Source organism: Sinocyclocheilus anshuiensis, unplaced genomic scaffold (genome assembly GCF_001515605.1).
Source record: "Sinocyclocheilus anshuiensis isolate Anshui unplaced genomic scaffold, SAMN03320099.WGS_v1.1 scaffold345, whole genome shotgun sequence".
NCBI classification, from domain to species: domain Eukaryota; kingdom Metazoa; phylum Chordata; class Actinopteri; order Cypriniformes; family Cyprinidae; genus Sinocyclocheilus; species Sinocyclocheilus anshuiensis.
The window spans coordinates 312,780-326,126 of record NW_015536466.1 but is presented as its reverse complement, the minus strand read 5'-3'; the positions used below and the strand labels follow the sequence as shown (position 1 = coordinate 326,126).

The following is a 13,347-nucleotide window of genomic DNA, read 5'->3' as shown; positions in this document are numbered from 1 at the left end:
TCACCTTTAGCCATATAAAGATGCCATTAAACAAATATAAAAAAATATATACTGTCTTTGTTGTTTCTACATTCATTTGAAGATTGAATGTGAAATTATTGCAATATAAAAGTATATTTAAAAACTTTAATGTAAGGTGGGATTCATTTGACTCTTTTTTTTTTTTTTTTATCGATTGACAGCACTAATAAAAATATATTGTTATTATAATTATATATATTATATATATTTGTGTTTAAAAATATATATTATTATTCAATAATAAGTGAATAGGAAGTGAAACTTGTTCATTAGTTTTGTGTAGGTACATGAAAACACTCCTTTGATCCTTCATCTTTGTAAAATGCCGTCATACACAGACACTCATCAGCATGATCAAACATTCACTTCAGTGCAAATATATGCAATATATTAAGAAACAAAATATCAAAACCGTGTCTGTGCATTTGCCAGTCTACAGCTGAGATCTTTATTGGTTAAACGTTTAGAAGATGGAGCTATGTTTAAACCAAAAATAAATTAAAAGTAACATTTTATGCATGAAACCCATGTGTCCATATTCCAGCTACTCGCTCTTAGCCTAAAAACATACTCTACGCAACGCTTTGCAGGACTTTGACCTCATTCTAACCCTGTGCTTTAGCAATGCATTGGTCAAGCATTCACATGTGCGTTTGTCTGCTTGAGTAGAGGATGTTTCTGGCCTGACTCTGCTTCTTTCTCAGTGTCTGCACTACTTGCCTTCACTCTTTCTTCATCTCTGTGTCTGTGATGCAGGTGTGGATTCAGAGGCCAGCGCTCTGACTCTGTGTTCAGAGGACTTCAGACAGGCTCTGGCAGGCCTTCAGCCGTCCGTCTCGGAGCAGCAGCTCAACAGATACAAGCTCATCCAGCAGAAATTCACCGTAAAATAACATCCCAAACACTCGCCCATCTGAAATCACGTAACTTCTGAAGCTAAAGGTTTTGCACTGTGTCCTAACCAGACCCGGGGTGATGAAGCTACTCTCATTGGTCCATATAGCTGAATATTAAATGTCAAATATCGTCTGATTGGCTGTGATTGTTTTATGTTGCACAGTAGTTTCATCTTATTGTACACAGACAGATCAATCGACACAAGAAACTTGTCGCATCACGTCTGGGTAGGACACAGTAATCAAAATCTTTTTCTATAATTATTTAAAAATCATCTCTAAAGAAAAGAAATGAGTTTAATGAGTTAAAGTCGAACCTGCTCATGTTTACTTGCCTATCCCACAGGATTTCTGTGCATCTTTCTTAATGGGTTTCATATTTAATGCTTGAACAGAAATCAGTCAGGCTGAAAAATGCAGAATCAGATTCCATTGAAGAAATGAGATTAAATATAACGAAAGCTGATTTATAACTAGCACTGCAAAAACCAGAACTAAAGAGAAACTTCAGCTAGACTGTGTGTGTGTGAGAGTGTGAGAGTGTGAGAAAGAGTGTGTGTGCGCGTGTGCGTTTGTGTGAAGTGTACTTAATTACAGTGTTTTCATGAATGTGAAGTGAAATGACTCATACACAATAGATAAATTCACATGAATCATCCTCAGGGCTTTGATTTGAACAAATTGGCTCGCATTGGTCACACTTGATATTAAGTGCTTAGTTTTGGATCATTTAATTAGTAATAATTAATTTGCTATGCAAATGTTAAAAAGAGCTGATATCAGTGGTTTATGTCTAAAAATGTTAATGAGTTTTTTTTTTGTTTATATTTTTCTGGTTTTATAAATGTGTAATTACTACTTCATTACCATGTTGTTATTACATATGTAACAAAGGACAAATGGGACGACTTGATATAAAGTGTTACCTTGGTTATTCAAAGAATTACTGAAAATAATTATCCTGAAATTAAACGTATGCGATTCTTCAAAGAAATCTACGTGTCTGCTTTGACATAGTAGGTAGAGATAGAAGACGATATGAGCACAAAAGACAGAATTGTTCAAAAGAGAAAATAAGATTCCAACTGTGCAAGCGTATATTTTGACTCATTGTGCTGCAGCTTGTTGCTGGGTGAGTGAATCTCACGAAAAATATCAAGAAATGTTTGTCGTATTTCACCCCAAAAGCAGATGAAACTAGAAACAAGTTAGAATTTGAAAATATAATTTATAAAATATTAAATAAAATCATTTATAAAATATATGAATTATATTTTGCATAAATAATTTTACATTAAAATTATAATTGTATTTATACTTGATAGCATTTATTTTAATTTTTATTAGTGTACCATAGTAATGAGAATCTAATGAGAGTAACTATTGAGAAAAAAAGAAAAACATTTCAGTAATGAGAATTTTGGGGTAAAATGTTCTTAATTGTCAAAATAGTGTCACAATGTAAACACAAATGATAATGGTCCTAAAATATGGTAATTTTCTTGATGCAAAATATAATTTCTTATTTTTTCCTTGGATTTTGTGTGATATATGAGCTAGATTTGACATGCTTTATGAGATTCACCTAACAATTAGTGCAATTTTTATTAATAATTATGTGGACGTCTTCAGTAACAACCAATTAGTTCTATAAACGGTCAAATAGCTGCTTGATTTTTTTTTTTTTTTTTAATAAAAAAAATCTCAATCATGTTTCAGTGATGATTTTTTGGGGTTGTTAAATGATAATGGGGGCCACAGAATAATCCATTTGGATTGATATTCTGTAACTCTGATGTAATGTTTTTTTTTTTTTTTTCATTGGATATTGCCATGTAAATGAATTATTTTACTCCTCAGGACACAGTAATAGACCGTCAGTCTGACGAGCTCAACAGAAAACCCCACTGGTGTGCTGTTGCTTACTAGCTCATGGCAGTTACACCTTTTTCTTTTTTTCTCTCATTGTTTTTCTTCTTTTTCACCCACATACATCATTAGGAATCGAAAAATAAAAGTCCCTGAAATCCTGACCAGAGAACACAGGAAAGGAAAGCACTGTCAAGCAAAGGCAAGAGCAATAATGTGCTGTCACACGCTGTGTAGTGAACTGATTATTATTATATGAGCCTTTTATTTTCTATGAAATTTTCAAATGTTGCAACCCTGTTACCAAAATTTGTAACAGGTTTTTTAACTATAAATAATTCAAATAATTAACCACAAGGGGTAGTTTGGGACAACTGCTGTTTTAAGTGATTAAAAACTTATATTTTCCATAAATTAAAGAAAATAATTTTGGCAGAATTACAATATTACAATTTTGGTAACAGGGTTGAAAGCTTGAGCTCATTAAATGCTGCCAATGCTACAGTAATCCTGACCAGAGAACACAGGAAAGGAAAGCACTGTCAAGCAAAGGCAAGAGCAATAATGTGCTGTCACACGCTGTGTAGTGAACTGAAGCATGACAGAAGTGTATTTGAGAGAAAGATGAACAAATGTCACTGGGAGGCTCCGGATCTTAGTCGGGGGGGGGTCTGGATCTTTGTGGAAGATCCCTCATTTTCACATCAATCTCTGAGCCTCTGCTGCTTCTGCTTTGGTGTTTAGTTCGTATGTTTAGCCGAGATGACTGAGATGCTTTCTGTTTCTGGGTCTGCGTTCATGTCGACGGCAGATGCAGCTTCTCTCTGTGGCAGCGACTCAAGTGAAATGCGGCATACGACTGCAGCTTCTGCAACTCAAGGGGATGCATGTAAGATTTCTGCTGAAAAAGCAACTCATTATGTTGTTTATTATATTTTGGTAGCACTTTCCATGAAAGAAAATAATTTTGGCAGAATTACAATATTACAATTTTGGTAACAGGGTTGAAAGCTTGAGCTCATTAAATGCTGCCAATGCTACAGTTTTTTTTTTTTTTTAAGAAAATGTAAAACTGGGAAAATGAAATGATTCACTTGTCCTCCCGCCGTGCTGTAACAATGGTCTAAATGATGTCACTTACTGGGATCACAAATATATGGAATGTTCCATTTTGTATAATGGAGGAAAATAAAGCAGTGAAAGGGCTGCATGCAAAATGTTGAACGTTTTGGTAATTAAAATGTTTCAATAATTAAAATCATTGATAACACCTTATATTAAGGACCATTTCTCACAATTAACTAGTTGCTCATTAGCATGCATATTACTAGCATATTGGCTGTTTATTAGTATTTATAAAGCACATATTAATGCTTGCTGTGCAGCAATCTGAAGTTTTCTTATGTGCTTTTTATAAATGATGGGACATCAAACTACACACTATTCATGGATGGTGCCTGGTGTTTTATTTGGTGCACAGCTAAAAATAGGTCCAACAGACGTTTAATGAGTCATCAACAGTTCTTCATTCAGTGTTGACCTGTTATGCTCTGTCTGATCTTCTCAATCTAACTACTTCTCCATTTCATTACAATCCAAATCCAGTGCAAGCACTATAAACTCTAAATGAGATTGAAGTTCATTTCAGAGGAAGATGGTTGAAGTGGTCGGGATGAGTTTGAGCGGTCACTCTGACATCCAACAACAACCATATTTACCGCTTACGTGGCCTTTGCTACTTTGGTGCGTTTCATCCTTTTCCTGCGCATGAGGGTGTCCTGAGGCCTCTTCAAGCCGGCGATGAGCAGCAGCAGTCTGGGTCGGGACTTGGTGAGCCAGCTTCTCAGGATCGTCACCTTGGGAAACCTGGAAAACATCACAACCTGTGAGTCCAAGCACCTCAGTGCTCCTGACCAAACGAAGCTGCTATAGCACTGAATTCACGGACTCTGTCTCTTCTGTGAGCTGCTTTGCTATACTTGAAGCTGTACTTAAAATGACTGATTCTTTAAACTGAATTTGGTGTCGCTCACAATGATTTTTATTGTAAAGATTGAATGTAAATAAACTTGACTTCAGTGTAATGGTTATTGAGGTATTAATACTGTACAACATCTGTCAAAATGAATGTGTTTTATTTTATTGACTCAAACAGTGTTTCATAAAAGCATTGATTTGGTACACTGTAAGAAAAAAAACCTGTAGGAAAATGGAAAACGTGCTTGGCCAAGACATTTCCTTTAATCATAAAGTACAACTCAATGCATATTTCAAAATACAAGCAAAACAAGTCAATCCGGAATATTCCCTCATATTAACACAGTACATTGTGCCATATTTTTTCACTTTGATAATAAATTGCCAAGGCGTTGAATAAACATGCATAATAAAGCTAACTATATTTGGGAGGAATTGAGTGTGAGACCACAACAATGTGGGATTGTTCCTAGGCATTTAGTTTATTCATGCTTTTGCATGAGCAGAAATCTGTCTAAATAGTCAGGTTAGATTTCAAGTTAACCGAGATTTAGTATCTGAGTGAATCTGAATTATGAATGATAAAAATGATCAAGAATGTCCAGATCATCAGGCATTTCCTCCCATAAAAAACGATATATTTTATTTATATAAATGAAATACAAAAAAAAATATATATACTATGTTCAATACAACTACATGTTATAAATAACCCATTAAGGATTTGCTTCTAAGCTTTTTTTTTTTCAATTAAAGGTGCTGTATGTAGGATTGACACCGAGTGGTTGAACTAGGTATCGCAGTCCAAATTCAAAATATTTGAGAGGGCTTTTTTCACCCTCCCCTCCTCCTCAGACTTGGCACACTCAGGTTGCCAGATTGACGGCACTAATAGGAACGAGCGCACTTGACGATGAATAAAATTATATATGCTGTGTTTTCCGCCAACTGGCAACCCGGGGTGCCGAAATACAATTGGGTAAACTGGCAGTGGGCGGGTTTCACAAACCAAAACAGAGACTGACATTCCGGCCCGGAACGCACATTTTCAAAGGAGAATAACTGACTGTTGCATTGTTTTTCAGATAAACAAGTGTTAACTTAGCATGTTTCTTAAATATCTGCAAACATATTATGTTATTTTTATGCTTTAGTAGAGTCAAAAACTTACATACGGCACCTTTAAGTACTTCACCTGTAATTCTCATTGCTGTATTGTGAAAGAAATATTGACATTTACATAAACAGAGTTATAGTTATAGTAGTACAGTTAGAACAGCTGTTGTATTTGCTGATTTTCTGTACTCAATTAAATTTATTTAATTTCTTACATACGTACTTATGCACTTACATACTTACGTACTTATGTACCTACTGAAATATGACTGGGGTATTTCTTAGTGTAAATTCATCTATGTACTCCACATCCGATCAGCACTGATAGTGTTTAACATGCTCTGTCTGAGCGGTATTCTTCCGGTGTGACTGCACAGTCTCTAGTGCAGAGCAGATAAACTGTTTGAATCTTAATTGTCAAATCTATGGTCCTGTCCAGTCACACTAACGCCTGTAAATCGTGTTCCTCATGTCATGTTTAGTCTAAGACGAGTCCTGAGACGCGTCACACTGTCCAGCAGCTGGAGCTTTACTTTGTCCTGAATGAGTGAGCGACTGTTTAATAACCATGTGGTGTTGCATCTGCTTTCGACTGCACACAATGCAACACAGCTACAGAAAACACTCAGATATTCATTTTGATTTATGTTGACTATTATTTGGACAGAAGTTTATTTCTTTTGTCTGGTCCTTCAAAAGACACATTAACACATTTTCCATGATACACTAATGTCCAAAAATGTATTTAAAAGAAGTCTGTTATGCTCACTAAGGCAGCATTAATAAAAAATACAGTAAATGAAAATTAAATCATGAATTATGTAAAACATATTGTGAAATATCACAATTTAAAATAACAGTGAACTATTTTAATATATTTTAAAATAAAATTTATTTCTGTGATGCAAAGCTGAATTTTCAGCATCATTCCTCCAGTCTTCAGTGTCACATGATCCTTCAGAAATCATTCTAATATGCTGGTTTGCTGCTCAAGAAACATTTATTATTATTATCAATGTTGAAAACAGTTGTGCTGCTAAATATTTTTCAGGATACTTTGATGAATAGAAAGGTCAAAAGAGCAACATTTAATTGAAATGGTACTGTTATGTTTACTGTTATGTTTGATCAATTATAGCATCCTTGCTGAATAAAAGTATAAATTAAAAAAAGAAAATTCTGATCCCAAACTTTTGAACGGTAGTACACATCATCACATAATTCCAATATGAACTGATTTCTTTAGTATAAGACAGTAGTCCTTAAGTCCACTTCATTTTCATTTGGAAATCAGTCCGTTTGTAGTTGCTTTTTTAGTCTATTATAAACCATTCATGAGAGACTTTGTGGGCAACCATACAAATAGAAACGTCCTGCGTTACACCAGTCTCAAGGGTCTCATAAAGCAGAAGGTCGCTTGAGGTCATCATTAAAAACAGGCTGAATACCAAACACAGACTGTCTGCTCAATGATACTGCTGGGGGAAAATATAAATATGAATGAACTCTTGTTTTAACTCCTTAGAGGGCCATATTTTGCTATAAATTATTCACTGAATGCTCCCAGATGCTGGTTCTTTCAAACGTTCTCTCTTTCTCCTCTTCTCTCCAGAGGTCTGGTGTACGATACCACGTATGGGAACCTGTTGAAAATAGACTCCAATGGAAACATCCTGGTGTGCACTCACGGCTTTGAGTACCTGAGAGGGTGAGTGAGGGTCAGCGGTGTATTGAGTGAGAGTTTGCTCTCAAATGCCCCCTCAATCTTTCTCTGACAACAGAAGATTTCACCAAAGTAGAGTGCTGTGTGGGACAAAACATTAAAGAGAGCCAGGTTGAAAGGCAATAAACCCAGTGTGAAGAAGCAGCAGCAGGGTCAAGAGCTGTTACAAACAGATCAAGAGAGACTAGCACAGCAGAGCGAGGCATTTAGTCTTTAATATCGCAAGTTAATGCACTCAAGGTCTTATTATTGCAATTATTATAGCAATAGTTAGCCTAAACTTAATATCTTAATCACTCTGATTCATGAACAAATCATTCAGACCAGTTTTGTGAACCAGATAAAAATGAATCAGTGATTTTTTAAAATCATAACAATACAAGCTTACAAGATGAGCTCACAAAGCCATAATTCGAAACAAGTTTTTTTTGGATGCGTTGACTCATTTGCAAACAAAGAGGGAAACACCTAGACACATTTGTGTGTGTCCGATTAGGATGTGGGTTTGTGAAAAGCTGGTTTGACACCATTTTTGCAACAATTAAATGTTCAGAAGTTGAGAAGAGCTGGTACTGTATATATATATTACAGAATGTTTATATATATTATACATGAACACTGAACATTATATAAACATTAAAATTAACATCAAACTTAGTGTCAGTAAGTTTATTTTATTAATTTTTTTATACATTTTATTTATCAAGGATACATTAATAACATTTTAACATTACAAAATATTTTATGAAGGATCTATTTCAAATAAATGCTGTTCTTTTCTACTTTCTATTCATACAAGAATCTAGGGAAAATAATGTATCTTGGTTTTCAAAAAATATGAAGCAACGGAACTGTTTTCAACATTGATAATAATAAGAAATGTTTCTTGAGCATCAAATCAGTATATTATAATGATTTCGGAAGGATTACGTGACTGAAGACTGGAATAATGATGCTGAAAATTCAGCTTTTACATCACAGGAAAAAATTACATTTTGAAATATATTCAAATAGAGAATAGATATTTTAATCTGTAATAATATTTCACAATATAAATATTTAAAAAAAAAACACACTTAAACTGTTAAATGGTAGTGTATATATATAATAAAATATATCTTATATATAATAAAACATTTAATTTGACCTCCTGAGGTGGATGAACAACAGGATTAAGAAGAAAAAGTCTCGTCCACTCTTTTTGTGGAAAATGTCTTGTCTGAGACCCAACCACCCAACCATGATGAACTCATATTAGTAGTGTATTTATATCCAACACCTGCCATAGAAGAGAGTTATGGAGAGTAGATTTTGTTGTTGAATTCCTATGGGCTTCTCAGACTGATGAAAGATGTTGAGGACAGGTATAACTGGACCATTCACTTATGCTTTACACCTACATATTTCAGTATTTGAGTTCTGGCACTTCTTTTAAAGGTGCTGTATGTAGGATTGACACCGAGTGGTTGAACTAGGTATCGCAGTCCAAATTCAAAATATTTGAGAGGGCTTTTTTCACCCTCCCCTCCTCCTCAGACTTGGCACACTCAGGTTGCCAGATTGACGGCACTAATAGGAACGAGCGCACTTGACGATGAATAAAATTATATATGCTGTGTTTTCCGCCAACTGGCAACCCGGGGTGCCGAAATACAATTGGGTAAACTGGCAGTGGGCGGGTTTCACAAACCAAAACAGAGACTGACATTCCGGCCCGGAACGCACATTTTCAAAGGAGAATAACTGACTGTTGCATTGTTTTTCAGATAAACAAGTGTTAACTTAGCATGTTTCTTAAATATCTGCAAACATATTATGTTATTTTTATGCTTTAGTAGAGTCAAAAACTTACATACGGCACCTTTAAGTACTTCACCTGTAATTCTCATTGCTGTATTGTGAAAGAAATATTGACATTTACATAAACAGAGTTATAGTTATAGTAGTACAGTTAGAACAGCTGTTGTATTTGCTGATTTTCTGTACTCAATTAAATTTATTTAATTTCTTACATACGTACTTATGCACTTACATACTTACGTACTTATGTACCTACTGAAATATGACTGGGGTATTTCTTAGTGTAAATTCATCTATGTACTCCACATCCGATCAGCACTGATAGTGTTTAACATGCTCTGTCTGAGCGGTATTCTTCCGGTGTGACTGCACAGTCTCTAGTGCAGAGCAGATAAACTGTTTGAATCTTAATTGTCAAATCTATGGTCCTGTCCAGTCACACTAACGCCTGTAAATCGTGTTCCTCATGTCATGTTTAGTCTAAGACGAGTCCTGAGACGCGTCACACTGTCCAGCAGCTGGAGCTTTACTTTGTCCTGAATGAGTGAGCGACTGTTTAATAACCATGTGGTGTTGCATCTGCTTTCGACTGCACACAATGCAACACAGCTACAGAAAACACACAGATGAAATCAGATTATTGCTGGGCTCGTCCACTCAGCACACTCAACGTTTGAAGCATTTGTGTGTCGATGCAATGCATTTAAGCTATATTGACTCAACCTAATTGACTGCACATACTCAAGTGTGTTTTTTTGTTTTAAATGAGTGGATGTATTAACCAACATTAACTAACAAAGAGCAATACACTTGTTACAGTATCTATTAATCTTCATTATTAGTTCATCTTAGCTCAATGCCATTGGATAATACTAACAGATACTTCTGATTTTAATGTATTAGTAAATGCTGAAATGAACACTACTACAATTAATAAATGACTTTTTTAATGTTATAGTTAATAAAATTACAACTGTTCATTGTTAATGTTATTTTTTTTTTAGATAAAATTAACAAGTGTTATTTTAGTATCAGATTTTATTGATATTCTATTATATTAAAATATTTATTTTAAAGATTCACTCATTTTGTTGTGTTTTGTCATTTTGAGTTTTAATATGTCTATATAATATTTATCTTTTTTATGTCAGTTTTAGTTTTAATTATTTTAGTAAACTGTTTAGAACTAAATGAAAATGAGAAATGTTGTCATGGCAACATTTGGTTTTAGTTACCTATACTAATCAACAAATGGAAGCTTATTTTTAAAGAGTTAACAAAAACTTTAAAGTTATAAAAAGGGTCACAATACGCTCAAAAAATAGCAAGGGTCAAAAATACACAATTATGTGGCCAAAAAGTGTATTTTTCCATTGATGGCCGTTTCAAAAGTTGCCATGTGTGAGACAGAATTGAATCTTTCATACAGTAACACAAAAGAATCAGAATGTTTCACCCACGACCATTTTTAGCGCTCTTAAACGCATCAGAGTATTCTTTTCCCTCTTGACTGCTGTAATATAGAGAGAATCAGTCACATGACATTTACCACTCAGCTGATTGGCTCCAAGAACGTTTCTGGAACTAAGTGCCCATGCAAAGCAAAGATGGCAGCCTCCAGGATAGATCACTCCTGGTATTTACATGTAAGACGGCATAATAAACCCTTTAGAAACAGTCCACAGACATCATAAAGGATCTGGAGGTTGACCTGGTGACATACAACCGGGCCAACATTCAATCCAGAAATCCCTGCAGATTTTCACAGAAATCTCAAACCCACATCATTTACAATCTTCTACATATTCCCACCATTGGCCGGAAACTTCCCATCCTTCTCATTCTCTGCATGATTTCCACAAACCCTCCAGAGCAGACTAAAGCGATCCTTCTGTGTCTTTGCAAGCCAACAGCATGATGGAAGTGTGGCGTTCCCGCAGAACAGTACCTCAAGCAGCAACATTCCTCACCGAAGCACCATCTCAACAAGCCCTTCACCCTCCAAACCTTCACACACCAAGCGGTCCCGTAACAGGACTTCAGATGAAGGGGACAGCATAACCGGCCGAGCTTTAATACACACGTCTCGCACGTCTGACTGCTGAGCTCAATGGAAAATATAAAACTTCAATTGTTTCAACTTTTGCTGGTCGAGCACGACCCAATGGGCCAGAGAGAGATCTAGCAACGTGTAGACGCGCTGCGGCCTCGCTGAAGCCATTGTTGTTCCCCAGAGAGACTCGATGTTAAATGTGGCGAGAGCAACATTGTTTGTTTTGCGGCCTTGTTTTCCTCGTTTTTTCTTTTTCCAATTCTGTCTCTCAGGAGCTTGACTGATATTTCTCCTACAGGAAAGCTAGCCGATGTGTTTAGAGTAGTTTTTCGCCGGTGTTCTCATCCACCAAATTAGCTGCTTCATCAAGGTGTCCACGTGGATGTTATGCTCCACAGCTGGGAAGCTTTGTTGTGGAGTTTGATTCATCGTTGTACCTTTTCTTTCCAAATTGCATCCATTCAAACATTGACTGTTGAGATGTCATATCCAAATATTGTGTTCACTTTATCTTGACTTGTATCTTGAGATTTAGTCCAAAGATTGGCTTCTTCTAAGAAATGTACTAGCAAAAAAACGTTCTAGCAAAACTAAATGTCACTCTATGCTAGGCCAAAAAAAAATCTGTGATAGAGTTGACAGAGCTACAACTTGTAGTTCGAAATTAGTTTTGAAGTCTTGGACAAAAAATTCTGAACAGTATTTCAAACAACTGAAGAACTATAAACAAACACAGTATAATCACAATCAATTAAACTCAAAATAATGACAATAAAACCAACCAGAACAGCTTTCTCAACTATAAAACTCACTCATTTATAAATAAGCAGTGTATGTCTATATACTATAGTTTATCCTAGTTATCAACATCTTAATTTAGCAAATAATTTCCCTATGAACAGAAAGTGTCTCTTACCAATTGACTCCACACATTTGTTAGGCTATGCCCCCCGCGCCCTGCTAAGCCGCATATATGATGCTAATGGACTTATTAGTGTCACGCTAGAAAGTTCAACCAGGATGGAAAAAAAAACAAATCTGCGGGACAAAGGGAAGTGCAGTGGCTCCACGGGGTGGAGCGGGCCTTCAACAGGAGGGTCCACTCAGCACTTCTCTCAGCGAGCAACAACGGATGATCCCACGCTCCGCACCAATCACAGCGCTCGCTCACGCTGTTTCTGTGACAGCCAGCGAGGTCAGCCAAACTACCATGCTCTGGTGCACATGTAGAAAATACAGCTCTTCAAATGCGTATCAGCTGCATTTAGCACAGCACCCAAATAGCAAAGGGTTCAAACATATGTTGTATACAAAAAACATGGAACTTGGGCCCATAAGTTATGGAAGTAAATACAAACAGATAAATAAATAAATACATTTTATTGAAAGAACAGTATAAAAAGGCCTGGGCGGAAGAGAAAAAATAGGATATGACATGGGCCAGATTTGAACCTGCATTTTCCAGACAATCACCACAGCTCCACGTGAACACGTCTGGAGCACATGTGTTGTGAACATTATTCAAATTCTTTATTGTCAAAATATGGCATTTATATATTTTGTCATGCCATTTAATATTTCAAAAAATAAAATTCCTTTCAAATATAAACTGCATTTGCATACTAAATAATAACCGGTCAGTCTCTTCTGCTCACCAAGGCTGCATTTCTTTGATTAAAAATACAATAAAAACAGTAATATTGTGAAATATACAAGAAAAATAGAACTGTCTATTGTAATATATTTGAAATTGTAATTTATTCCTGTGATCAAAGCTGTATTTTCAGCATCATTACTCCAGTCAGTGTCACATGATCTTCAGAAATCAGTATAATATGCTGATTTGCTGCAGAGTTATTATCAGTAATGTTTGGTGCTCAGTTGATTAATAG

General features: G+C 35.6%; 1 protein-coding gene across 1 annotated transcript in view; it reads left to right on the top strand.

Annotated features, from left to right (window-relative positions):
• pex6 (peroxisomal biogenesis factor 6) overlaps positions 1–2,137 on the top strand; it is an 18,438-nt gene extending 16,301 nt beyond the window's left edge. Inside the window, exon 17 of the mRNA XM_016488339.1 lies at positions 778–2,137. Within this exon, the coding sequence (XP_016343825.1) occupies positions 778–914 (137 nt within the window). The 3' untranslated portion in view covers positions 915–2,137. The remainder of the gene's footprint in view (positions 1–777) is intronic.
• Positions 2,138–13,347: the final 11,210 nt, after the last annotated feature.